This window comes from Phalaenopsis equestris, unplaced genomic scaffold, assembly GCF_001263595.1.
Source record: "Phalaenopsis equestris unplaced genomic scaffold, ASM126359v1 Scaffold000002, whole genome shotgun sequence".
NCBI lineage: Eukaryota > Viridiplantae > Streptophyta > Magnoliopsida > Asparagales > Orchidaceae > Phalaenopsis > Phalaenopsis equestris.
The window spans coordinates 36,011,446-36,037,807 of NW_018164444.1; the positions used below are offsets into that span (position 1 = coordinate 36,011,446).

At 35.6% G+C, this 26,362-nt stretch overlaps 2 protein-coding genes across 2 annotated transcripts; one reads left to right on the top strand and one right to left on the bottom strand.

The window, feature by feature from the left end:
- Window positions 1-12,408: 12,408 nt before the first annotated feature.
- On the bottom strand, window positions 12,409-13,843 carry LOC110017847 (probable pyridoxal 5'-phosphate synthase subunit PDX1). The gene has a single exon (XM_020714982.1). The coding sequence runs from the start codon at window positions 13,640-13,642 to the stop codon at window positions 12,704-12,706; it is 939 nt and encodes a 312-aa protein (XP_020570641.1). The 5' UTR covers window positions 13,643-13,843; the 3' UTR covers window positions 12,409-12,703.
- Window positions 13,844-16,712: 2,869 nt separating this feature from the next.
- LOC110024421 (pentatricopeptide repeat-containing protein At2g13420, mitochondrial-like) lies at window positions 16,713-25,067 on the top strand. Its single transcript, XM_020724387.1, has 2 exons — window positions 16,713-17,457; window positions 23,736-25,067. The coding sequence occupies exons 1-2, from the start codon at window positions 16,783-16,785 to the stop codon at window positions 24,699-24,701; spliced, it is 1,641 nt and encodes a 546-aa protein (XP_020580046.1). The 5' UTR covers window positions 16,713-16,782; the 3' UTR covers window positions 24,702-25,067.
- The last annotated feature ends 1,295 nt before the right edge of the window (window positions 25,068-26,362 follow it).

Here is a 26,362-nt window from a genome sequence, read left to right on the forward strand (position 1 = left end):
CACCCAATTCTCATGTATTTATGCTTCTAACCACTAAACTTTACTTTTTTACATTTATACTACGTAAGTCTGTCACTATCAGATAAAAAAAAAAAACATCATTTTAATTTTAAAAAGAATGAAATACATATTTTCATTCATAAATAAAATAACACATATAAATGTAAAAATTAAAATTTAGATGTTAAATATATAAATACATAAAATAAAAATAGAGCAGTTTGCAATTAAATATTTTTTAAAAAAATTTTGCCTCCATGTGAGATGAAATTCCAAACCTTTATAGGAATTAAATAATAATGGAGAAAAGTCGCAGAGAAATTCGAATTGGTCTCTCATAATTTTGAATTGTAAGCAGCAGCCGCATAAAGTTATAAAAGATAGGTTCAGCCCACAACTTTTCTCCTGTCCTTTTTTTAGAAATAAAAGTTTACATTTATACCACACAATTTCTATGTATTTACATATCTTAACCCCTAAATTTTGATATTTATATTTATATTTATAATATTTTGACATCATGATCACATGAATGAGAATGTATGCATAATCAAATTAATATTATGTTTTTAGAGGAAGAATTACATACATACCACTCTATTCTTGTGTGTTTACATATATATAACACCTACCGGCAATTTTACAAGGAGTATTACATATCATTTATCATTTTTACAAGACGTCGAGATACGCTTTGGTATCATGACTGACGAAAATGACCTGGTAGTGCCGGATGTTGTTGGTCCAGATTTGTGCTGGGGTCATGTTGGTCAGCATGTTACGATAATTTGTTGGGGGACCACCCCATAGATGATGTTTTCTATCATCATAGAGTTCTACAAAGAACCCCCTCCAAGCTCCATTTTTAAAAGTTGAATGGATATATATATATATATATATATATATTTGATGTGATATGAACAACTCAGTTGATATAAATGTAAAAAAATGAAAGTTTAGGGGTTAGATATGTAAATACATAAGAATTGACTGGTAATTATGCAAATGCTTCTATTTTTTAATTCCAACACAAAGAGTTAAATAGAATAAAAGTGCCAACACAAACAGTTAAATAGAGTAAGAGTATATGTTGGGCTAAAATAATAATAAGGAATACCCAAAAGCTAAAAGGTTCAAATTCCTATTTTTCATCAAAACAATTTTGATGCGTTGAATCCTAATTTGTTTGTAAATCACATCTCAAGAGTTGGAATGTAAGAAAAGATAGAAATAAAGAGAGAAATGAACAGTAAATGAATAGTAAAACACATTGTCTCATTCTCATAAAATGATCTCTAAGGGAGAGAGTATAATAGTGATATTACATTTCTGTCTCTTCTTTAATAGGGTCATTATCGAATATTTTAGGTATTTTACATGTATGAGTGTATTGCTTGGCTACCTTATCACTTGGTCGGTTGAGCTAGCCTTACTTTGACTCGGTAGGGCTGATTCGGTCAACTACGTTGAGTCAATGTGCATCTGATCAGTTTATCTTGATTAGCTTCGGGTCGGCTAGACTTTGCTGGTTGGTTTATTTGGTTTGGTTATCGACTCTTCGTCCCTAGACGATTTGCTTCTATCAGCATAATGAGACTAGTTTGTCAAGCAAAGGGCGAATCATTGTAACTCAATAAATAACTCATTCCTTGACAGGAGAGTCCTTTGGTATGACTATGAGAATCTATTGTATAATCAATACTTGGTCCCTGATGTGGAACCTCAGGGGTGTCTGTGAAACACCTGGTGATGGAGGGAAACCAAATTATTTCCTCAAGTCGGATCTGTCAAGAGGCATGTCGATGCCTTCGCTCAACTTTTCAATAGATAACCCATTCCTTGAAGATGGAGCCCTTCGGGATGACTATGAGTCTCAATGGTCGAATAAAACTGGTATTGGCATGGGAACACCAAATCAAAGCTACAAAGCAAGAGTGCAGAGCACCTTTTTTACCATAGCTTTTCTTTCTAAAGTAGTATGGGCTAAGGAAGCATGGGGGTTCATATTGCAATTAAGACAATAAGTAAACTTGGGCATTTATTACTTGCACCATATTCGTGAATTATACATATACTAGAAAAAATTCAAAATTGTAAGATCAAGAGAAGAACGATGAATTGGACATTGGCCGGTGGAGAGAGAGTTTAGACACTTGTTCTACTTGCAATCGATGCACTATCAACTCAATTTGTAAAATGAGTCACAATTATGGATGCAGTGAATTCTACGTGACCGATTCGAACCGACCTGGTATTTTTTTTAATGTGGTTCAGTTTTAAAATAACAATTCAGATTTTAGTATTAAAAATTTTAATATTTAGTCTTGGGTCTTCAGTTCAATTTTAATATCCCACATACAAAAAAATCTATCTTTTTGGCAACAGTTGTCTCCATTCCCAAGTGTGTGCTAAGAAGAAAAGATCTCATATGCTCAGGTTCTTCTTTGATTGGGGGGAGGGATCTCCATTCCCAAGTGTGTGCTAAGAAGAAAAGATCCCATATGCTCAGGTTCTTCTTTGATTGGGGACATTGGCTTTTATAACAATCATTATCAGATTAATAAAATGAAGGTGGTGCAGAAACCTCAATGTGTGGATCCCTCCACTCTGACAGCTTCAGCTTTATGAATGGAGTAAAAACCATTTCTTTAATCATGCAAAGGAGACATTCTTTCTAAGTTGCAGAAAAAATTGTGTTTTAATGATTGGGCCACAATTAGATGCTATTGTAATGCTCTCCTACAAGTTCTCCTCCTTCACCCAACTCTCAATGATACGACTGGTATTCATAAAATCATTCAAAGGCTTCAACAACACATTACTTTCATAACAATCTTACATTTGCAATTAGCAATGCCCTCAAAATTAAACCTTTGATTGCATATAAATTAAGAAGATGGAATGTGAAGGATGCGTGGCCTAAATAGGTCAAATTTTCGATTTTTGAAGTGAAAAATGCTCATTCATAATTAGAAACTTGGGTGGAAATATTGTGTTGACGATTCATGCCACATGCCTTTTGTTCTTGTTGCTGCAGATTGGAGGTTTTTGTTATTTGGGTTTTTTATTTTGGGCACTGACATGTTTTGAAGGCCCCCTCCCCCCTCCCCCCTCCTCCGCCCATTCCATTCGCCCCTCCCTCCTCTATTCCTTCCTCCTGCTTCTTGCTTGGTTTTTGATTCTTGGTTCCAGTCTCCTCCTTTCTTCAACTTCATCTACTTTCTTCTTGTCGTTGCTCTGTTGCTTTTCTTTCGATGTTGTTCTTATCTTGTTCTAATTTTTTTTTATCATGATAGTCACACTTTTATTAAATAAGTGTTCTTTAGAACCTTTCCTCTCTTTATGGTAACACAAATTAAAAATCGGCACATATTATGACCTCACACTCTCGCCCTCCCCGCTCTTTCTTTCTCGCCCTCCACACTCTCGCCCTCTCCGATCTTTCTTCTGCTCATATATGCCTCAGTATTCGACCCTCACATTACTCACATTACTCTTTGCTTGGGAATACTGGAATAACTACGGCTAGGCATATGGTTTCCTACCTCTTGGATCGGTTTTGGATCGGCTAATTTTATTTTGGCTCGGGTTGCAAATAAATGGGGCAGATGTAACTGCATATGAATTCAAATACAATTACACACAATATATATTGGGGGCATTTACATACAAACCACTCAAATCTTTTGCATTATTTCAATTATGTCCTACTGGTCTAAAATGTGAGCCATATGTTAGATCCTAAATGAGAGATCTTGCTATGGGCACCTCCGGAAAGATGGATTAAGTGTTTCGGTAGGTTTGGGTATGGGCAGAAAGATGGATTTTGTGTTTCTATGCATCTTGAAATCTTTTATGCTTATTTTCGGTAGGTTTGGAGTGGGGCTTTTACATACATACAGACTACTCAATTCTTTTGTGTTTGTTTTGCACAGTTCCTGAGGATGAGCTTACTGAAGTTTTTTTTCTTATTTTTGGTTTTAAAATCTGAAGCTCCACATGGATATTTCATTTAGTTTACGACAATACATAACACAATTTTTTTTTATGGAATATTGACATACATGCCACTCAATTCCTGTGTCTTTATATGCTTGGAAAAGTGATGAAAAAAGTATATTTCACATTTTACATAAATAACACAATTTTTTCATTGATACCACCTTACCTATGCTTGGAAAAGTGTATTTCACATTTTTAAAGTTAAAATGGTGGAATTTTTTATGTGATGTGCAAAATTTGGGTGATGTAAATGTAATAAAAAACAAATTTTAGGTGTTGGATATGTAAATAGATAGGGATTGGCTGCTAACTATGTAAATGTCATTTTATTTTTATTTTAGCTTCCTTAAATGTTTGCTTTACAGTCATATGAATGACTGTTTAGAGGAGAAGGCTCTTTTGAGGGCAAATAACTATGAATGACTGTTTAGAGAGAGGAGAGAAACATTTTACATACATAAAGAGGGCAAATAACTAAAATTGAGAGGATCATTATGCACAACTTTATCAGCGTTCAAAGAGATAAGCAGAGCAGAATTCATGCTTTCTTGAGCTTGTGATCACATAGGAAAACAATATTGTTAATTGTTAGAGCAGAAGGCTCTTTTGAGGTATCTTATGCCTCTTGCTCCATAGTTTTTGTCACAGTTATTGGTATTTCCTTTACAATATGCTTATGTCGCTTGCTCCCTAGTTTTTGTCCCTTGAAACTGAAATGCAGCTATATGCTGTGGTATTGGTGCAAAATCGTATGAACAATTGGTTTGCTCTATTTACTCAGCATTCACACTCTATAAATAGATTCTCATTATTTCTCTTGCTATTATTGAACGGTATGCCTTGATGGGGAAGTTGTCTCTTGCTTTTGGGTTTTGCAATGTATTGGATGTGGCTATGTATTGCTCAGGATTCATTTTTGGGATTTGCTATATATTGCTCAGGCAGATTTTTGGGATTTATGAAATCAAGTTATCATGTTGTTTTATCTATTGGGATTTGCTACTTGTGCAGATTTTTGGGATTTGTTGATTGTTGATCATGTTGCTTTATCAATTTGATGAATATTGCTTTTAAGGAACAACTTTTAGGATTTCATCTACAATGTTCTTATGCCTCTTGGCTTCGTATACATTTGTTTGGGAGTAGTTTGGTTAGCCTTTGAGAGAATTATAGTGCTATATCTATTTTTCAGTAGCACAAACATGTAATATTTCCGATTTGATTAATAAAATTTCCGTGGGTTTCCTTCTGTGGATGTAGGTCTCTGACCGAACCACATAAATCTCTCGTGTATTTGTATTTTTTTTTATTCCTAAGTTGCAACGTTGTGGATATTATGTTGGTTGTGAGTGTTTATTTATGGCTTGTTATGTCTTGAATTTCTAAAGTATTTATTTTAAAAGTTGTTTGGTTATGCGGATGAAGAATTTTTGACTTGTTCTTTTCGTAAGGATTTCGAAAGTGCTTATTTTAATTTGTTCCTTATAGTTTCAACATATCTAAGTCAACTGAATGAGGTCCGTCTGCAATGTGGGATAAAAAAGTAACAAATATTTTTTTTCTAAGTTGCAACGTTGTGTATTTTTTCTTATTTTATTTGTTTTGATACTCACGAAGTGGTGAGCAATTATCTTAAGTTCTATAACTGAACTGTAATATTTTAAGACATCTGTTTTATATATTATTTTTCATAAACAGCTCTTTTGCAAACAACTTAACCAAATAGGGGCAAAATGATCATTTATCCAAAAACAACTTCAGTAAGCTGTTCTGAATAAGCTGCCCTAAACAACAAGTCAGCTTATTCTGATAATCTGCAGATTATCAGATTATCAGAATAATCTGTTTATCAGCAGATTATAAATAATAAACATTTGTCCCAAACAGACCATTAGTATGACAACACAAATTAAAATAAATTATTTAGGGACATATGTGAATGGAATACACTGCATTTGAAACTACATAGAACTTTGTCAAGAAGACCTAATCTGTCTAAGAAGAAATTGGGATGTAAGTGATTCGTACCCCCCTCCTCACCTAGAAGTTGGGCTGTCAATTTGGCTCGTTGTCCGCGAACAACTCGTTAAGCAGCTTGTGTTCAACTTTTTCGTTAAGATTAACGTTGGTGCTTATTTTAATTTGTTCCTTATAGTTTCAACATATCTAAGTCAACTGAATGAGGTCCTCTGCAATGTGGGATAAGGAAGTAATAAATATTTTTTGCGAGCTATGCATTAAAGAAATTGAACTGGAGAATAGACCAACCACGTATTTTAATAAAGAAGGTTGGCAAAATATAGCTCAGAGAATCAAAGAATCCAATGGTAGGGATTACGACAGGCTTAAATTCAAAAACAAATTGGACCAATTGAAGAAAGAATGGAAAATATGGAAAGAGTTGAAACGTTGCTCTGCCGGGTTTGGGTGGGATCCCATTAAAAGGACGATCGATGCTACAGCTGAATGGTGGACTGAGAAATTAGAGGTAATTTTCTAACTAATCCCGTAATTTTTTACTTCTCAATTTTATTACTTCTCAAATTAATTAGAAACCAATCCCCCTAAATACAACGTTACAGGAATTACCGACAGCGAAGAAATATAGGCAATGCGGAATTGAGCCGGAGTTCGAGAAAAAACTTGACATTATGTTTAAGGGGGTTGTGACAACTGGGAAGCACGCATTAAACCCAAGCGAGATGGGATTTTCAGGAATACCAAATGACTTGCCACCTGAACAGGTTATAGCTGATGAAGAAATTCCTAGTATTAACCAAAAAGAGATGGAGAAGTCTAATTCCATGTCCAAAAGGCCCAGACTTGCGAGGAGTAAGAAAGAGAAGAACAATTTTGTTAAAAGCTCATTTGCTGAACTAATTGCAGTTTTTTCAGCTCCGCCTCCCCCTGACAGTACGATTTGGGACTGCGTGGTCATTTTAGATACTATTACAGAAATAGCAGCCGATATGCGCTTTCAGGCAAAATGTGTTAAAAAACTCGAGGACCTTACTCGTAGGCAAATGTTTATTACTTATATAAATATTATATATTTATATAATATAAGTTATATAATTAATTTAATATAATATATAAAGCTCTCCCTCTTCAGAGTTCCGCCTCTTCTCGTTCCTCTGAAAATCACGAAAGGCGTTCGACCGCGAGAGCTTAGGGTTTGTCATTTGTGTTCGCTGCTCTCCTCTTCCGAGTCATCTCATTCTCCAATCAAAATCGCGAAAGGGTTTCGACGACGAGAAAGAGTTTCGGTGGCGAGAGCTTAGGGTGTGTTATTCCTCTTCTGAGACATCTTCCTCTTACGATTCCTTCAATTTCGAGCCGAACTCGAGCCGAAAAATATTATCAAGTCAAACACGAACACAACCTTTATGAGCCATTTTGAACACGAGTCGGTATCGAACGAGCCGAACACGAGTCGACACCCTGAGCTCGCTCAGGCTCGACTCGTTTACAGCCCTACCTGGAAGTTCTTATAGCTACATATGCACTTTTTCATTACATATATCATGATAATCAACACTTTTATTAAATAATTAATCTTTAGAAGTTTTCCTCCTAGAATGGAAACACAAATTAGAATAAGCGTCTGATTGGGGCAGTTGCAACTTATCCAAATAAGAAACTTATCTTGATAAGTTAGTGATCAGCAACTGATTCAGATAAGTCGGCTGATTGTTAGGTTTATACGTTTGAAAAACAACTGATTTACAGTTGTTTCTGGATAAATGATCATTCTATCTCAAATCTGGATAAGATGGCTAGTTGTTTGTCATGTGCGTTTGGAAAACAACTAATTTATAATTGTTTCTGGATAAATGACTAGATAAATGACCCTCCTGCCACTATGCAGTTGTGTTTTTTGCAATAGAATTATAATGATTATATACTTGATAGTTTAGAACCAAAAAAACCACTTCAACAATGTCATTATTCAATTTTGATTTTTCCTTGAATCCAAAATGAGAATTTCGTTTTGCACCCAAAGTGCATAAAATGCACAGTTCAGTCTTAAAGAGAGCATAACAAAGGATCCATAAATTTCGTTTTGCACCCAGAACAAACTCAAAGAAACCATAACAACGGCTACAAAAATTTATATATAAAAGTCGAATTTCATATAAAAGGAGATCTCAAAAAAATTGATAGAAGAGAATGATTAGGAGAGTGAGGGATCATTGTTTCTTTTCCATCTGACCTCATCATTTTATAGAAAGAGTGAGTAAAAAACTTAAGCCAATAAATATTGCATAAAGTTCAATCCAACTAGCTTAAAAATACCATGTATTGCACATGATAAACCAGATCCATCGACAGTTACCAGATCTGTTAGAGCATAAACAAAAACTGCAAGTCAGAGATCATAATATCACACAATACAAACCATTCCATCAACAAATGTACTTATAGAGTAGCGAAGGTTGGGGGTTAAACAGAAGAATAGGAGGATAACGTCGAAGCAAGCGAGAAACAGAGAGAAGCGCTCGAGAGAGAGAGGATCGAGAGAGACAGGCGAGAGGGAGCGAAGAGGGAGTTAGGGCAAGCGATATGTGAAGAAAGCAACCCCGTCAAAATCTATCATGAAACGTGGATCGCGGGTTCGACCCGCGACGCGCGTTTAACGTAAAAAGCCAAATGTCATTTTTGCAAACGCTTCTTCCAATAGGTTAGACGGCGTTTTCAAAATGTGTTGCAGCTGATAAACTACCCCAAACACACCCTACATTATTTAAGGATATATGTGAATAGAATACAATGCATTTAAAGATACAGAGAACACTGTCAAAAATGTCTAAACTGCCTAAGGAAAGTTTGGGATATAAGTGGTTTTCGTACCCCCCTCCTCACTTGGAAGTTCTCATAGCTACGGATGCATTACAATTAAACTCCATATTAAGATACCGTGACTTTAATCCATATGTTTCCTCCCCACATTTAACTTTTCATTTATAAGCATTCTAAGTGTTACGTGTAGATAGCCGAGGCAACAGGTTTGGGAGGCGACCGCCGCCGTGGCAAACGTATTGCTCAGGCGGATAACAACACATTACAGCCAGACACACCACCAAGTATTACATCGTTAGGTGAAACTCATCAAGCAGTAAACCCAGAGCAGGTCTTACAAAGTACATGCCTTTTTTATAAATTGGATTAAGTCATCATAACTACTAAAATAATTGATTTCATGTAGAGAAATATTCTTCAAGCGACCAACCATTTTCTAGCGGCATAAGAGTGGAAGGTGCATTGCCCACGTTTTATTCATGCACTGTGAGTTACAAGTGTAGACTGTGTCAGACACTTGCAATATATTAAATTAGATCAACATCTATTAACAATGATGGTCGAGCGATGGTGTCTCCTAACCAACACATTCCATTTACCTGTTGGCAAGATAAATTGGAGTACATATTAACATATTACTATGTTAATTATAATTCTCTAATCTTACAAAAAAAATCATTTGTCTCAGGTGAGATGACTATTATTTTTGCAAGATGTTCAGATACTTATTGGTATTAGGACTGACAAAAATACCTTGATAGGGTCGAATGTTGTTGGTTCAGATTTGAGTTGGGGCCAAGTTGGACAACATGTTACGATGATTTGTTGGGGGAACACCCTAGAGATGATGTTTTCTATCATCATCCTATAGATCATACAATAACATCACACGTTTTTATGGAATGTTCCGAAGCACAGACAATCATACAGCTTCGTTGGCTCTACTAGCAATTTTACATAGAGTATTACAACGATTTACCTCATCTAGAAATTTTTAAGTCATGTAAGGGCCTATATATTGTTTATAATATGGTGTTTTCTTATTTCAGACACGTCTGGATCGCATGTATGTTTAGAATACTTAGCATTAATGAAAAACTTAAGAGTTTGGAAGATATTTCTTTGGGTGGTGCAATGCTTGGACAACTATGTCAAATAAGCTCACTCATCAAAATATTGTTGGGTGTTTGAACTTGCTACAAACATGGTGTTGGGAACACTTAAATGTTGGTAGGTCCACCCTTCATGTTCCAACCAATCGTGATTTATCAGGCAAATCTCTCGCTTTCAAGTACCAAATTAACTATTTTTATACATAAACACACAAACAAGCAAGTGGAATGAATAGTGGCTATGTACATGGCCGTCTGGAAATGTATGTACAGAGAGTTGCTTGATAAATAACAAGACAAATCTCTTGCTTTCAAGTACCAAATTAACTATTTTTATACATAAACACATAAAATTTTAAGTCATATTCACCTCATTTACTTAAATAACAAGCAAGTGGAATGAAAAGTGGCAATGTACATGATCGTCTGGAAATGTATGTACATAGATGAATTTCACGAACTCAGACAAAGGTTTAACACTAAACCCTTCTATTTAATCTCACATTTATCTCATTTTTTATGTTACATAAAATTAAATTGAAAACTTCATATGCAGGTTAATTGGTCGCAATATTTAAATTTATCGGTAGCTTTGTTATACAACATATTTTCAGAACATTTATATTTGGACTGCACGTGCTCCAATAATTTATTGGAAGCGTGCCGAGTAGCACCTTCCGGAACGTGTTTTGTGACAGTTTTCAAGCATTCAACATATATCTATTCAACCTATAGAACGAAGTTTTAAAAGAGTTGATAGGCGAGCTACGGCTGAAGTTGATTGGGCACACTATCACCGAAAGTATAACAAAATGTGGAATAACTGTCGGGCGTATATAGTATAATTAAACCCGTCAGAAGGAGACGGAGAATAAGAATTGGCATATTATTTGCAACGGTAGCGATATTAGACATCACTCTACCTAGTGCAACCCACTACTTAGGCACCTGAAGCATATTTCCCCCGATCATCAGGAGAGAAAATAGTAATATGCATTTACTATATTCAATTGTTGTTGTTAATTACTTTTATTATAAAACTTAATAAAAAATGTAATTATTCCAATGTACAATTGGATTAATATATTCGTAGTAAAGATATGGCAAAACAATTTGGAGGGGAGCACGGTGGAAGTGCTAACTCAATAAAATAAGGATACAATGAGATATTGAAGCTATCACGTAGAGTAGAACGATCCATCCGCATTGATTATAACACATTTGATCAGCCAGTGAGACATGATTTCAAGGCGGGGCCATCTAACAGAACAAATGTTGGACCATCTGGCACCCACATATCAACTTTTGATGTTCCACATTGATCAGGTTCCACAGTCGTGAGAAGATTGATAGCAGATGCACCAAGGAGAGCTTCAGCTTCTCGAGCACGTAGTAAGATGCTCCAAGGAGATCTCTCTTGAATGAGTCGCAAGAACAACAATATCTGCAATCATCTTCTATCTTGGGCATTCTATATTTGCGAGCCCCTCCAGCTATGTTGGACCATTCGAATTTGCAAGATCATATGACTATGCAGGACCTAGCGGCTATACAAGACCTACCAGCTCTGCAGGACCCAGCGGCTATGGAGGGTCGCGGACTTATGAGGGTCCATCACATGATTTATAGTGGGTAACAACTACTAGAGGGGATCTGGATTTAAAGTTTCAAAGCATTCTCATTGTTGTGCCCCCATCTGATGTAGGGCTATTTTTCGACACACCTCCAATTTATACACCGCCAATACCCATGAATGAAGAGAGGTATTATGAGGCCCAACAAGCTACGAATGATGCAACTGAAAACGATGTTGTTGAAAAAGAATTTGAAGACCACCAGTTGCAAGAATGACCATTGCGACCGCCTTCTTTATATACACCAGGTTCAGGGGACTTTCCACATTGGCAAAGAGCATAATTGTATTCCAAAAACACTGTCTTGTGATAATATTTTATTGCGAAATAAATTTTTTTTAATTTATTTCATAGTTCATTATCTCATTTTGTTCATGCATTTTTTACTTAATTTAAAACCCTCTAAATAATAGTTAATATAGTATAAGTTTATTATTTATTTGTAATAATAACATTATATATGATATTTTTAATATTAATTTATAATATCATATATTATTATTATTAAAAACTATATTTATAAAGTGGGGACAAAAAAAAAATTACTAATAAAATGCCCCCATGGGGGCGTTTATGCTCCAAAATATATATTTTTTTTAATGGAGCTCCTCCCCATAATTCCCCCATTTCAAGAGCTCCTCAAATTTTTCCTAATTATTTTATGCCCCACCACTGTCAGTTTTATTTTTGCTGGGCTATTATTTGCAGTAGTTTTATTTTAGCAACTCCTTGCTAAGCCCATGAGACATATCATTTGTGACAAAGTGCAAGGTAAGGCTTTTAAGTCATGCAAAACCGATAAAAGTGTATCATTTTCAAAAAACAACATAACACAAACTCTTCGTGACAGTTTCTGGAAGTGGTTGTAAACTTCATGAATTTCGTTCATTATAACAATATTGATAGAAGATACCAACAATAGCAAGCAACACATACAGGAACCAAAGCTGAAATGAAAACAGAGAAAAAGCTTAATAGGAGATTAAGCTATGATCTTCTGATCGCAGCATAAGCAATTCAGAAACCGAAATTCAACCATAGCCATAACAGAAACTATAGGAAGGATGGGAGAAGGAAATCATTTCTAAGCAAACATGCAAGCAAATGATCATTCCTGCAGCTACTTTGCCGGGGAAAATGATGTGAAAGATTACTCTATTCGGAGCGAGCAGCAAACCTTTCCACATTAGCGTCGTTGAGATTGATACCGACCATAGCCTCCCCCAATCCAGCACTGATTTCGGCGAGGATCTCCGGGTCAGAGTAGTGAGTGACTGCTTGCACGATTGCCCTAGCCCTGCGGGCAGGATCGCCGCTCTTGAAGATACCGGAGCCGACGAAAACCCCATCACAGCCAAGCTGCATCATGAGAGCGGCGTCGGCGGGAGTAGCAACGCCACCAGCTGCGAAATGGACGACCGGAAGGCGGCCTAGCTGCTTGGTCTGCATCACAAGATCATAAGGAGCAGCAATCCTTTTGGCAAAAGAGAAGACCTCGTCGTCATCCATATTGCGAAGGACGCGAATGTCGCCCATAACAGAACGAACATGGCGAACGGCCTCTACTATGTTCCCCGTGCCCGCCTCCCCCTTGGTACGGATCATGGCGGCACCCTCGCGGATGCGACGGAGGGCCTCACCTAGATCCCGGCAGCCACAGACGAAGGGAACGCGGAAGTTGTGCTTGTTGATATGGTGGTGTTCGTCCGCGGGGGTGAGGACCTCGCTCTCATCGACATAGTCGACACCAATGGCTTCCAGGATCTGGGCCTCAACAAAGTGGCCGATGCGGGCTTTCGCCATAACCGGAATGGTCACCGCTTGCTTGATTTCTTTGATTAGGGCTGGATCGGTCATCCTGGCGACGCCACCCTGAGCACGGATGTCAGCAGGTACGCGCTCCAGGGCCATAACCGCGCAGGCGCCAGCCTCCTCTGCAACGCGGGCCTGCTCAGCGTTCACCACGTCCATGATGACGCCACCGCGCAGCATCTGGGCGAGACCAACCTTCACCGAGAACGCAGTCGACTTCTTTTGGGGTTCCGTGATGGCCGCACCGTTGCCGTACACCGTCACGACGCCGCTGTCCGCCATGGCGCTCCGATTGGGAAATCTAGGGTTAGGTTTGGACACGTGAAGATTGAGAAGAGAGGCTAGGATGGAAGGGCTAGGATAACGAATGCAAAGATCGGGAGGTTATATAGATGGATGGAAGGATGAAGATAGTGGCGGTTCTGTGAATGGAGGCGGCGGACGACACGCAGGACACTAATTACACTTTCGGAAGTTAAATGAATGAATGGCACCCAATTCTTATCAATTTAAATATCAAACACCTAAATTTTAGGTTCTGTTTGGCGCTGATATGCTAGATGCGGGGGCGATTATAATTATAAATTTTTTTTTTTTTTTGGTAAAATCAGACCGATGTCAGAAAGCTATAAGTGCGGTGTCAAAATATTGTTTTCAGCGTCAAAATATTGTTTTCAGTATTTTAAAAACGCATAAGTTGTCAAAACGCAATTTAACCAAACAGATCAGGTGTGTTTTCAAAACTCAAATGCACTAAATAATCTACCCCAAACGGGCACTTAATCATTACATTCCAACATCTTAAACTATGCATGCATAAGAAAATATGCTTTAAATGTAAAATTCAATGCTTAAATATGATATAACTATATACATAAGAATTAGGTGCCATTTATATAAACTCCCCATACATTTTATTAAAAAAAAGTTTTTTAAAATAGACACAATTTTTCATGTATTTATGTATCTCACACCAAAATTTTCATATTTACACATATAGGCCTCAACCTATAATCTCACATAAAATAGTGAAATTACTACTTTTTAAAAGTTATATACATATTTTCATCCATCTTTTAAACAACTAGTGTGTGTGTGTATGTATATATGTATATATATATGCAAATATGAGCGTTTAGATTTGAGATAAAGCAACTAAAATGGTAATAAATTGAATAAAAAATAAATTAAAGAGGATTTCACAGCATTGTTCATGTTTCTTATCTTCTTAAAACATAATAAAATTCCCTTACTTTCACTGGTTAATTGCTAAAATTATTTAAGAAAATCTCTATATGAGTAAACTTAAGGAATTGTAAAATTAAGGAATTTGTGTTTTAATGAAAATTTAGTTATTTGTGAAATAATGCAAGCTTTCTCCTCCTTTATAAAGTCCTCCCATTCAATCTTTGGTAAAAGCATCATCCAAAATTTCTCAAAATGTTGTCCTTACCATCATTGCATGGCTTTCCCTTCTAATGCAAAATGTTCTAAGTGTCTTGCACTAAGATAAAGTATTCCCATTATTGATTTACCTTGTACCATGTAAATATCATATCATTGCTTTAAGATGGCGTTTGATGGACGTAAATCTATCAACCACCTAAGAACTCAAATTCATAATATTATGAAGCTCTATAAATTTCACGGACCCTCGTTTATTGTATTTTATGGTCTACTTCTATATGAATCATTCTTAGCAAATATTTCTACTTTCTTAATTGAACTAAAAGTTCAAAACTGTTTCTTATCTTCTTAAAACATAATAAAATTCCCTCACTTTCGCTGGTTAATTGCTCATATTATTTAAAAAAATCTTTGTATGAGTAAAATTAAGGAATTTGTGTTTTAATGAAAATTTAGTTATTTGTGAAATAATGCAAGCTTTCTCCTCCTTTATAAAGTCCTCCCATTCAATCTTTGGTAAAAGCATCATCCAAAATTTCTCAAAATGTTGTCCTTGCCATCATTGCATGGCTTCCCCTTTCTAAAGCAAAATGTTCTAACTGTCTTGCACTAAGATAAAGTATTCCCATTATTGATTTACCTTGTACCATGTAAATATCATATCATTGCTTTAAGATGGTGTTTGATGGACATAAATCTATCAACCACCTAAGAACTCAAATTCATAACATTATGAAGCTCTATACATTTCATGGATCCCTCATTTATTGTATTGTATAGTCTATTTCTATATGAATCATTCTTAGCAAATATTTCTACCTTCTTAATTGAACTAAAAGTTCAAAAATTCATTCTATATGGTAATTTTTGGTTCCAACTCATTGGCCCCCCCTAACTATTTAACAAGCTAGATGACCCAATTATTTCAAATAATTAGTTTATAAACCTCTTAAGATTCGTCTATAAATGTCTTTATGTAGTGAAATTGAGGTGCAAATTTAACATTCATAGCTTTCTTGTGTTTGTGAGAGTATTCCCATGCTACCCCCTTTATTCTATTCCCTTGTATTCAAGAGAGCACTAAGATTTAATGAATTTGGGGCAACATGATGGTCTACAAACACTCATAATTCTCAATAAAAGTGTAACCAACTTAAGTGTCTTACTCTTATTAATCTTAACAAAACATTAAAATATTGTTGCTTGAATATAACATTATAAAATAAGAACAATATATTACTATATAGTTTGAGTCGAGTAGAGCTTGAACCATCAAAGATTAGAGCTTGAGCTAGATTAATTTTATCGAGTTCGAGCTTAATCTCGAGCTGTAATCTAGAAGTTCAAGGGCTCACGAGCTGACTTGGTTATCATAAAAGAGAAAATTGAATATTAATTTAAAATAATGTTATAATCAAATGATAAAAAATGAGAAATCACTAGCTTGGCTTATTGCGTACGTAAGTAAAGTTGCGTACATATTAGATTATTCGGATGATACATGTAATTTATTCAGAGATTATAGGAAGAATGTATGCCGGTGAGGCAGTGACCCGGAGGTAGACATACTATAGCGGTAGGGGTCCGAAAAGAGGGTATGCCGGTAAGGCAGTGACCCGAAAGAATGCAACTCAATTAGATGATATCGATCATGCAGACAAATATGTACATGCACATATACAACATATAAAGGAGCAAGTGGTCGGTCGATCGGGATGGAAAATCGGATCAATCCAAAGTGTTGTGCCAACCGAGTTGGCTTATTGCGTACGTAAGTAAAGTTGCGTACATATTAGATTATTCGGATGATACAAGTAATTTATTCAGAGATTATAGGAAGAATTACAAAAGGTATAACCTAAGTGTAACATATTTATACTCTCAGAATAACCTAATATAAATGGAACTCTGTGTAAGAATTAGGCATGCAAATATTTCTCCACAGTCATTTCCACTCTGTTAGTTGTTGAGATTTGATCGCTAAGCAGGTCCAGAAAGCTTGCGCGGTGAGATCAATGGAGTCTCTCGCCACCACGGTCCGGCGTTGCGCGGCGCAATCCCTAGGCCGCAGATGCTATGCCCTCTACTCCTCCTCCTCCTCCAACACCTCTACCTCCTTCGATAATCGTTCACCTAACCCACCCCCAACGCCTTCCGCTGATCTCGAACCACAACCGGGATTTGAAAACCCTCCAAAGCCAAGTCTCCCTACTATCGTGCCTTCCGAAGAAGCCGACGCGCTCTCACATCTTCTCTTCCAGCACCACAACCCCTTCCACGCCATGGAGTCGTCACTGCAGCTCGCCGGCGTCCGCCTCTCTCCCAGCCTTGTTTTCCAGACCCTTCTACGCCTCCGTAACTTCTCCAAGATTGCACTAGGCTTCTTTGTTTGGTCGCGTGACCAGGCCTATCATTCGCATGATGCAGAGGCCTACGATTTGATGGTTGACATCTTGGGCAAGGTCCGCCAATTCGACGCCGCCTGGCAGCTCATCGTGGAGATGGATCAGCGCGGCGTGGCTCCATCGCCGCGGACGTTCGCCATTCTTGTACGCCGATACGTTGCTGCAGGACTGACCAGGCAGGCCATCAGGGCCTTCGATGATATGGAGGCGTTTATTGGAAGGGAGCCTGGCGCAGCGGAATTCAACATGATCTTAGACACCCTTTGCAAGTATGGGTATCCTAAGGTTCACTCTTTTGCTCATTTGTAGTTCTCTTTTTTTTTTTTCTTTCTTTTATTTTTTTTTTGGAATTAATTCATTGTGCGAGGGTTTTTCCTTGATCCTGCGTGATTTTTCTTTGCAACATGTTTTAGAATACAGCGTTATTTAGATTATAGTATCGCCTAAATTCAGTGATATAGTTTTGATTCTATCAGTGGTATGGTTGAAAGTGATTCTAGATGTTGGTTGACATCTGCATTGCAGCATTTTTGAAATGCATGAGCTGAGCGGACGTTTCTGAGAAATTGGTGGAGCTCAAAATTTGTTATATTGCTTATTAAGTTTGGCTGGATAACAGGAGGATAAAATGTAGATTTTAGAAGTGGAGAAGGAGCTGACTCCTGCTTTTCAAGTTGAGAAAGTTGTCTAGCTTTTTCTTGAAAGCCAAATCTATGTTCATAAAATTGTTTGGCTTGGATCAGATAGAGACAATAACTGGAAAGCCATGCTATTAAAATTCCGGATCCTTGCAAAACTTGACCTTAAGGGCATTATTCTCTATACTTTGAATGAGTGCCTCCATCCTATTAAGCACTCAAAACAGCCACTCGAATGATCCTTCAACTCCGCAGGCTCATATGATCTCTACTCCTAACTTTGCAGCCAAGGGCTAATAAGGCCACAAAGCTTCTCGTGAACTCTACTCCATCGAAAATACTGACTTGCCTGCTACTCACAATTGTGGTCGCTCTCGTTCTCTGCCTCCATCATCTGACTAGGGATGCCATAGTTCCAACAAAACTAAGGCAAGATGATTCTCATTGACTGACTACAAAGGCGTCAAGCCTTCTTCGCAAAACATTGTATGCCAATATGTAACAAATCTGGTCAATCTATGGTAAAATGCTAGTATATGTAGGATCTTACTTACAATAGCCCACAACAATCTACTCCCGTTCTTTTTTATGGCTCCTCACTTTCTTTGGATGATTGGTAATTGGACATAGGAGCAACTTCTCTCATAACATCTGACTCTACTCACTTTATCACTCCTAGTATGTACTGCGGTCAAGTGGTCATATACTCCTTATCTCCAATACTGCAACCTATAACCACCAATAATCTTTTTCTATCTCACATTCTTCATGATCTAAATATATACTATAATCTTCTCTCAGTTCAATGCCTCACTAAAACCAACACTTGCTATATCTCATTCAATGCTAATGGCTATATCCCGAGGACTTGAGCACCACCATAACTCTTCTTAAGAGGCCTTTACCACAATAGACTCTATCCTGTTAATGCCCACTCATGGAAGCTCTTCATCACCAATTTCACTCTCATCTCCACTTAATCAATCAAGGACCTATGACCAATGCTCTAAGATAGAACTGGTCATTGAATCCAAAGAGGAGTTCCAATGTTCAATGTTTCAATCGAGGTTAAACCAAATACAATAACAACAACAAGCCTTTATCCTACTAAGTGGGGTTAAACCAGAAAATGTAATAAACATTAAAATTCTTTTAACATAGTTTAAATGTTGCAATAATGCGACTATGTGATAAAAATAAATAAAACTCGTACAATAATATCTTCAATAATTGTAAATTTAAAGTTTATTATAAGTTTGTTAAGATATATTATGTGTATTATAAATTTAGTTATGCACATTAAATATATTTAAAAATTTTAAATATATATATAATATAGATATATAAATATAAATATACTTTATAATAAGAATATAATTATTAATAGGAATATAATTTATAATTATTAATAAGAATATAAAATCTATAATATAAAAAAGGCTTAAAAATTAAAATGTTGTTATTATATTTTTATATTATGCAGCCTATTTAATATTTTCAAAACTCAAATCCCTTGGCATAGTTTTTTAGACTTGTAGCTCGATTCAAGTTTCAACATACTCAATTTTTTCTAATCTTACATTGTATGAAAGAGTTAGTATTGCATTGTTTATATGATTTTTTTTCTTTGCAATATGTGCTTATAACTCACCTTATTGGTCGACATGTTATGAATTAAATCGACTTGAGAATATAATAATTAACGTAAGTTTTTAAAATCAATAATTATAAGCTTAACTTTATATAATTTATTGATTTAATTTTTATATGAAAATTTATTATCATTGGATTGATAATTAAAGGTAATTAAAGGCATTATTTGGGCCAACCTGTTCTCTATAAGTAGGATTGGTTCGCCGGTTTTTCGGTCGAAAGCAGCGGTTCAAATGGATTCTCACTGCTTTCACCTGAAAATAATTTTCAAGGATAATTATATTGGTTGTATTCTCGGTTCTAGTTTGAACCAGTCCAGTCTAATTTTAAAGCATTTCCTATTACATCGACATTATGACCATCCCTCTTCTTCTTTTTTTTTTCAAATACCAATTTTATTATATGTTTTCATCATTCATATAGCCATGTAGTTTATGTTGATTATCAAAAAGTCATCATCTTCCCCTTAAAGCATCTCCAATTCACGCTTATAAACTATTATTACTTATCCACATGGATGTTTATGGACCTTTGGTTGCAATTTCTCTGCATGGTAATAAATACTATGCATTTTTCATTGATGACTTTTCACCCTACTATTAGGTCTTTTTCAATGTTCAAGAAATATAACAACCCAAAATTCATTCAATTCAATGATGAGATCTAGCATGTTAAGCCCGGTAGCAACGATATTGGAGATGAAATCCTTGTGAGATTTCTTATGTTGTTCTCATTGGATCTTCATGATATTCTGATGGGATCTATGATGCTTAAACATTTTAAATCAAGGAGCAATGCAATACTAGTGCAATGTCGGATACGACACTACTCTGACATATGCTAGACACAACATGAAAGTGTCTGATTTAAATAATATTTAAAAAAAAGGACACATGTGTCCTAAATTAATGAATTAGATATTTCTTAAAAAATTTTTAAACATTTATATTTTTAAGATTAAAATTTTAAAGAAATTATTCTATTTTTTTATTTAAAAGTTAAATTTATCTTGATGTAATATAAGTCATTCAGCATTTATATTTTGTATATCATAAACTAAATAATATTTTTTATTCCCTTAATTTTTGAAAATTAATGTTATTAAATTTCTTATTATTGTCTTTTTTATTTTCCTAAAGTCCCATTTATTTAATTTTATCTATTTTTTATAATTTTTACATACATACAATTCAATTCTTATATATTTACATATCTAACACCTAACCTTTAATTTATATATATATATATATATATATATGCCATCCTACCTGTACTTGAAAAGATGCGTCTCACTTTTTAATAGTTAAAATGGTGGTATTTTTTTTATGTGTTATGAAAGATTTTGGTGGTTTAAATGTAAAAAAGAAAGTTTGGGAGTTAGATATGTAAATACATAAGAATTGGGTGCTACTTATGTAAATGTCCATTTATATTATAATGTCGTGTTCTACGCTTATCATTATCCTGTTTTTTTAAAAATATAAGTGTCATGTATCTGTGTTGTGTCGTGTTCGTATCCGCGCATCATAGGATGGGATCTTCATGATATCCTTACAAGTTCTTAGAAATAGGAGATGAAGGTGGATCGTTGTTTGTTAAACGAGAACAAGTGAGACTTGATCAAGTAGGATCTTTGAGATATGAGAAGAAGATGAAGGCTTAGAGTGTGGCTCTAGTATCATGGCAAAAATCATAAAAAGCTAAATCTTCACTTGATTGATCATGCTAGTATAAATATACTGTATAAAGATAAGAGAATAGATCACTAAGTAAACTAAGCAAAAATATGTTCCGTGATGAGTGTATATCACAATAATAAATAATATAAATTTATAATAAATATCAAGCTTATGTGAAAGTTTTTATATGGTAACAAAATAATTTTAATAACTCTACAAATAGATTGTGTCTCTTTTTTTTTCCTTGGACTATTCTTTAAATGTATAATGCAAAAGGGGCACGGCGGAGTGATACTTCGATGATGAGTACAAATTTGGGGAATGGGAAAAGAGAGAGGAAGAAAGGGTGCACGACTCTAGGGGAGCTAGAGGGAAGGGAAAATAATCTAAAGAGAAAGGTTGGAAGAAGAGGAGAGGAGTAAGGCATTCACGTTTTGATTTTAATATCCTTTAATTGATCCATACAATCTTAAGACACCCATTATATGGAAGAAAGTCTTCAACACAAAGTCTTCAAAGCTACAGAGAAAATATAATGTGTCTTTATTCCATATTTAAACAGGAAACATAACTAAAACATACTTAAAAACAATTTGGCACCAACTTATGGCGTTAATCTATATGGAGAAGAGTTGACTCTGATTGTATTGCATTATTCATTTAGGCCTAAGGAAACTCTTCTCTAACCTGATGGAAGTTGACGACCATAGCAGAGGAATGGTTAGATGGATGAAGTATAAAAAACCGCAAATTGAAGTATGCTTTGGCTCATAACAATAATTATTAAAAAGTCTTTGATGACTGAACAAACTTAATCAATGACTAGCAAGGAAATGACAATAGTAGTGGAAGCAGAAATTCAACAAATTATAGTGGTGATTGAAGCAGGTTGAATTCCAAGAAGCACCAAATGAGGTACAACAACGACAACAAGCCTTTATCCCATTAAGTGGGGTCAGCTACATGAATTCTTTTTCTCCATTGTATCCTATGGAGTTTCATATTTTTATTTAATTCTAATAAATTAAGGTCATTTTTTAATACCACATGCCCAAGTCTTTATAGGCCTACCTCTACCTTCTTAACATAGTCGAATCTAAAACATCAATTCTCTTAACTGGATCGTCAGATGGTCGATGTTTAATGTGATCAAGTCATCTGAGACAACTCTCTTTAATCTTTTCTGCCACTAGAGCTACACCATCTCTTTCATGAATATATTCATTTTGCTTTTTGTCTCTGAGTGTAAAGCACTCATTCACCCCAGCATTCTCATCTAAAATCAATAAAATCACCACTTATTGCTAGAATCATTGAGAAAGGTGCCACTACTGAAGGTTCTATAGAATACATTATTTTTGCTTCAATTGTTGTTCTTTTCGAAGCTTATGGAATGGATAAGCCTTCAATAGTCTTTTGAACTCTATCCACACCAAAAGTGACGTGTAGTTTTTTGGAGTTAAAATTTCACCATGCATTTTTTTGTTTTTTTTGTTTGTTTGAGATTAGCAAAAGAAACTTCTCGAATGTCAGAATAATCATAGATTGAAATATATTCCAATAAATTCAATCTAGTTATCAGTTATTGTAGTGAGACAAGCAGTTTGAGATCTATTTTAAAGGTAAGATAGTATTTGTCACACATTGATGTTTGGAGGGTCATCTTCTTTTCTCTTATTGAGATAATCTGGAAGTTTTTTTTCTTCATTTATCAGTTTGATTTATTGTGATTCCTCAGTTTTTCCACATTGTTGGAAGCTATGAAAGGCGAAGGACTTGATATGAATGTGGACAATTTATCCGTAAGGTTAAGAAGGGCATACTTCAACTTTTCTTTTCTTCCTTTGTTGTTACCTTGGTTGGGGCATCTGAATTTCTTTGGTTTTTTTTTAAAACAATAATAACCAAAAGAAATAACAAAATGCTCCTTGTCTAATGGACCAAATGAGACTAAATAATACAAATAAAATAACTAAAGAGTCGCTCTTGCTTTGACACATTATGGTAACTAAAAAAGCATGCCAAACTTGTGATCAGCCCGAAACTCAACTTTTCCACTCTTAAAACTGACTAATGTCAAACTTCCATCTGCGCCCTTCTGTGTTTCACATGTTGAAAGTATAAATAAGCACCTACGCAACTAATTCCTTATGAATTTCGATTTCACATCTGTCAATTTATTAGCCAAAATCAGTTTTATGTGTGTGTGTGTGTTTGTGTGTCTACATTTATTCCCCAATTATCTCCGCTTTAAAAAAAAACTTATTTTTATTGTCTTAAGTATATGTAATTTGTATCAACGGAAGTTTAGAAAATTAGATGAAATTCTTTTTGACATGCATGCATACAGCATGCACAAAATATCATATATTATTCTATGTTTACTGCGTTTTGCAAGGCAAGCTGCATATGTGCTACTGTTCCATCATCTTGATTTTTATATGACCTTAAAAAGGGAATGCCTTTAAGCTCTTGCTATTACCTGAATAATTTTGATATCATTATTACTTGGTTTTACATGCAAATATGAATTATGATTGTTAGTATTTAATTAAACTTTTATTTCTTCTGTTTTTATGAACATTGAATTCAGGTAGCAACCGAATTGTTTAACAAGCGGAAAATCTCATTTGAACCAGATGAAAAGGCATACACAATATTGATATATGGGTGGTGCAAAATAAAAAAGGCTGATATGGCCCACAAGCTCCTAAAGGAGATGATCGAACGGGGAGTGGAACTAAATGTGGTAACATATAATGTTCTCTTAAATGGAATTTGTAGAAGAGCAAGCTTACATCCAGATGTTCGCTTTGATAAAACAATTCATGAAGCTGAGAATCTCTTAAAGGATATGCGTAACCGAGGCATCGAGCCTGATGTCACGAGCTACTCAATTATCATCCATGTTTGCAGCAGAGCCCATAAACCCGAGTTATCGGTTTCTATGCTTCGCTCGATGAAGGAGAATGGAATCTCTCCCACAGTTGCGACGTACACCTCCGTGATCAAATGTCTCGCGTCCTGCGGAAGATTGGAAGAAGCGGAAGAGTTGCTTAACGAAATGACGACCAACGGAGTGTGCCCATCCCCCGCAGCATACAATTGCTTCTTTAAAGAATATCGCGGTCGGAAAGATGTCGACAAAGCAATGAAATTGTACAAGAAGACGAAGGAGATGGGTTCGCCAGGCGTGCTTGATATTCGTACCTATAATATATTGATTGGGATGTTTTCGAGGTTAAGCCGAACAGAACTTATTGATGAACTATGGAATGATATGATTGAGAAGGGTGTTGGTCCAGACATGGATTCATACACTTTGTTGATACATGGGTTGTGTGAGAGGCAGAAGTGGAAGGAGGCATGCCAGTTTTTTATGGAAATGATTGAGAAAGGGATCCTTCCACAAAAAATCACTTTTGAGACTCTTTATAGGGGACTGATACAGGCAGATATGCTCAGAACTTGGAGGAGGCTCCAGAAAAGGATCAATGAGGAGTCATTGAAGTTTAGTTCTGATTTCCAGTTGTATCAATTGAAACCTTATAAAAGGTGATGACTTTGTTGTCAGCTTTCTACAGAAAGCATGTTGAATCTGCAACGTATCACCTAAAGAAAAGTTGGATGAATTGTAATATTTCAGTTGTTGAGGAGCTTAAAGCAGCGGATTCTTCTCCCACCTTCATAATGTGAGAGTTTATTGTTTTGTGGGTGAGAATCCAAACTAAGGACTTTGTGACAACTTCCAAGGCCCTTATCAACTGGACTAATTGCAGAAATAGTGGTTTACTTATATCATTGATGAAGTGAATCACCCTTGGATTCTGAACTAATAAAAAATGAGAATTTAAATTTTTGGGGAAAGTCTTGGTGTTGGTTTAAGCGACATGGTTAGGGTCCACATGCTTTACTTCTGCGTTGAACATAAATTTTTGGGGAAGCGACATGGTTAGGGTCCACATGCTTTACTTCTGTGTTGAACATAATATACGTTCTTTTTCATTGGACTTTTAAGGGTCTGTTTGGGACAGCTGCAACTGATCAGTAAGTTGTTGCGGATAAGTTTTCCAGCTTAAAAACAGTTGTACAACAGTTGTTTCTGAACAAATTGCCATTCTACCTCTATATAGTAATGTTCTTTGTAACAGAACTGTTATAACAATATATTTGATACTTGAGAAACAAAAAATTCACTTCACCCTGCCAATGACACAAAACTACGTTTTCGCATCGCGCCGCTCCCCCGCCGTCCTGCCAAACACAGCCTAAGTTTCAACCTGAAGTGCTCTGAGATCTGAAGATCTGTTGTGGATGAAGCTGGCTGTGATTGCAATATTGAATTTGAAACAGGTAATGAATGTGAGTAAACGAGGAAATTGCTTTTACTAGTCCAACCAAACTTTGATGCCTATCAGGCTTGACAAGTCCACACAATTCTTTTATATTTACAAATCTTTAACACCTAAACTTTATATTTACACTTATAACGCTCTGATGGTGTATTAACTTTTGAAGTAGGTGATGTTGATATTATTGATGTGATATTAAATATTTAAGAGCTATTCATATAAATATTAAAGTTTGGGTCTCAGATAAGTAGATTCATTCATAGGAACTGTGTGGTATGTATGCAAATGCTCCTTTTGTTTTTATGTTTTCTGTCATCAGCTCTGTTGTAAACTCTTACACAATTTCAGTCATCAGATTGCAGGAATATTTCTATTTTATTGCACTATAAATCAATAATTTGCAAATTTAAATTTGGTTATGATTATATATTTAATAATGACAAATTTATTTTATTGAAGTTTTAAAAAGAAATTTATTTTTCTTTCTGATTATCATGGGAGAAAAGCTTAGGGTCTGTTTGGGGCAGCTTAAAAGTGCGGGCAGCGTTTTCAAAACGCCGTCGTACCGTTTGGTTCGAGCGTTTCGTCAGCTTTGCACGTTTTGTCCGTTATCAAAAACTGCGTTTGAGTTTTTACACTAAACGCGGGCCACGGGTCGACCCCCACGGCCAGGCCCGCGGGCCACGTTTCAGGATAAGCAGCTTATCCTGAAACGCACAAGCTGCCCCAAATAAACCCTAAATCTCATCATACACCTAGCTTATTTTTGGATCTATTTTTTGTTTTAAAAAATATACAAAATAATTTTTATGTTTTCTAATTGTCTTTAGATATTTGATTCATTTTTATAAAAGTATAAATATTTATT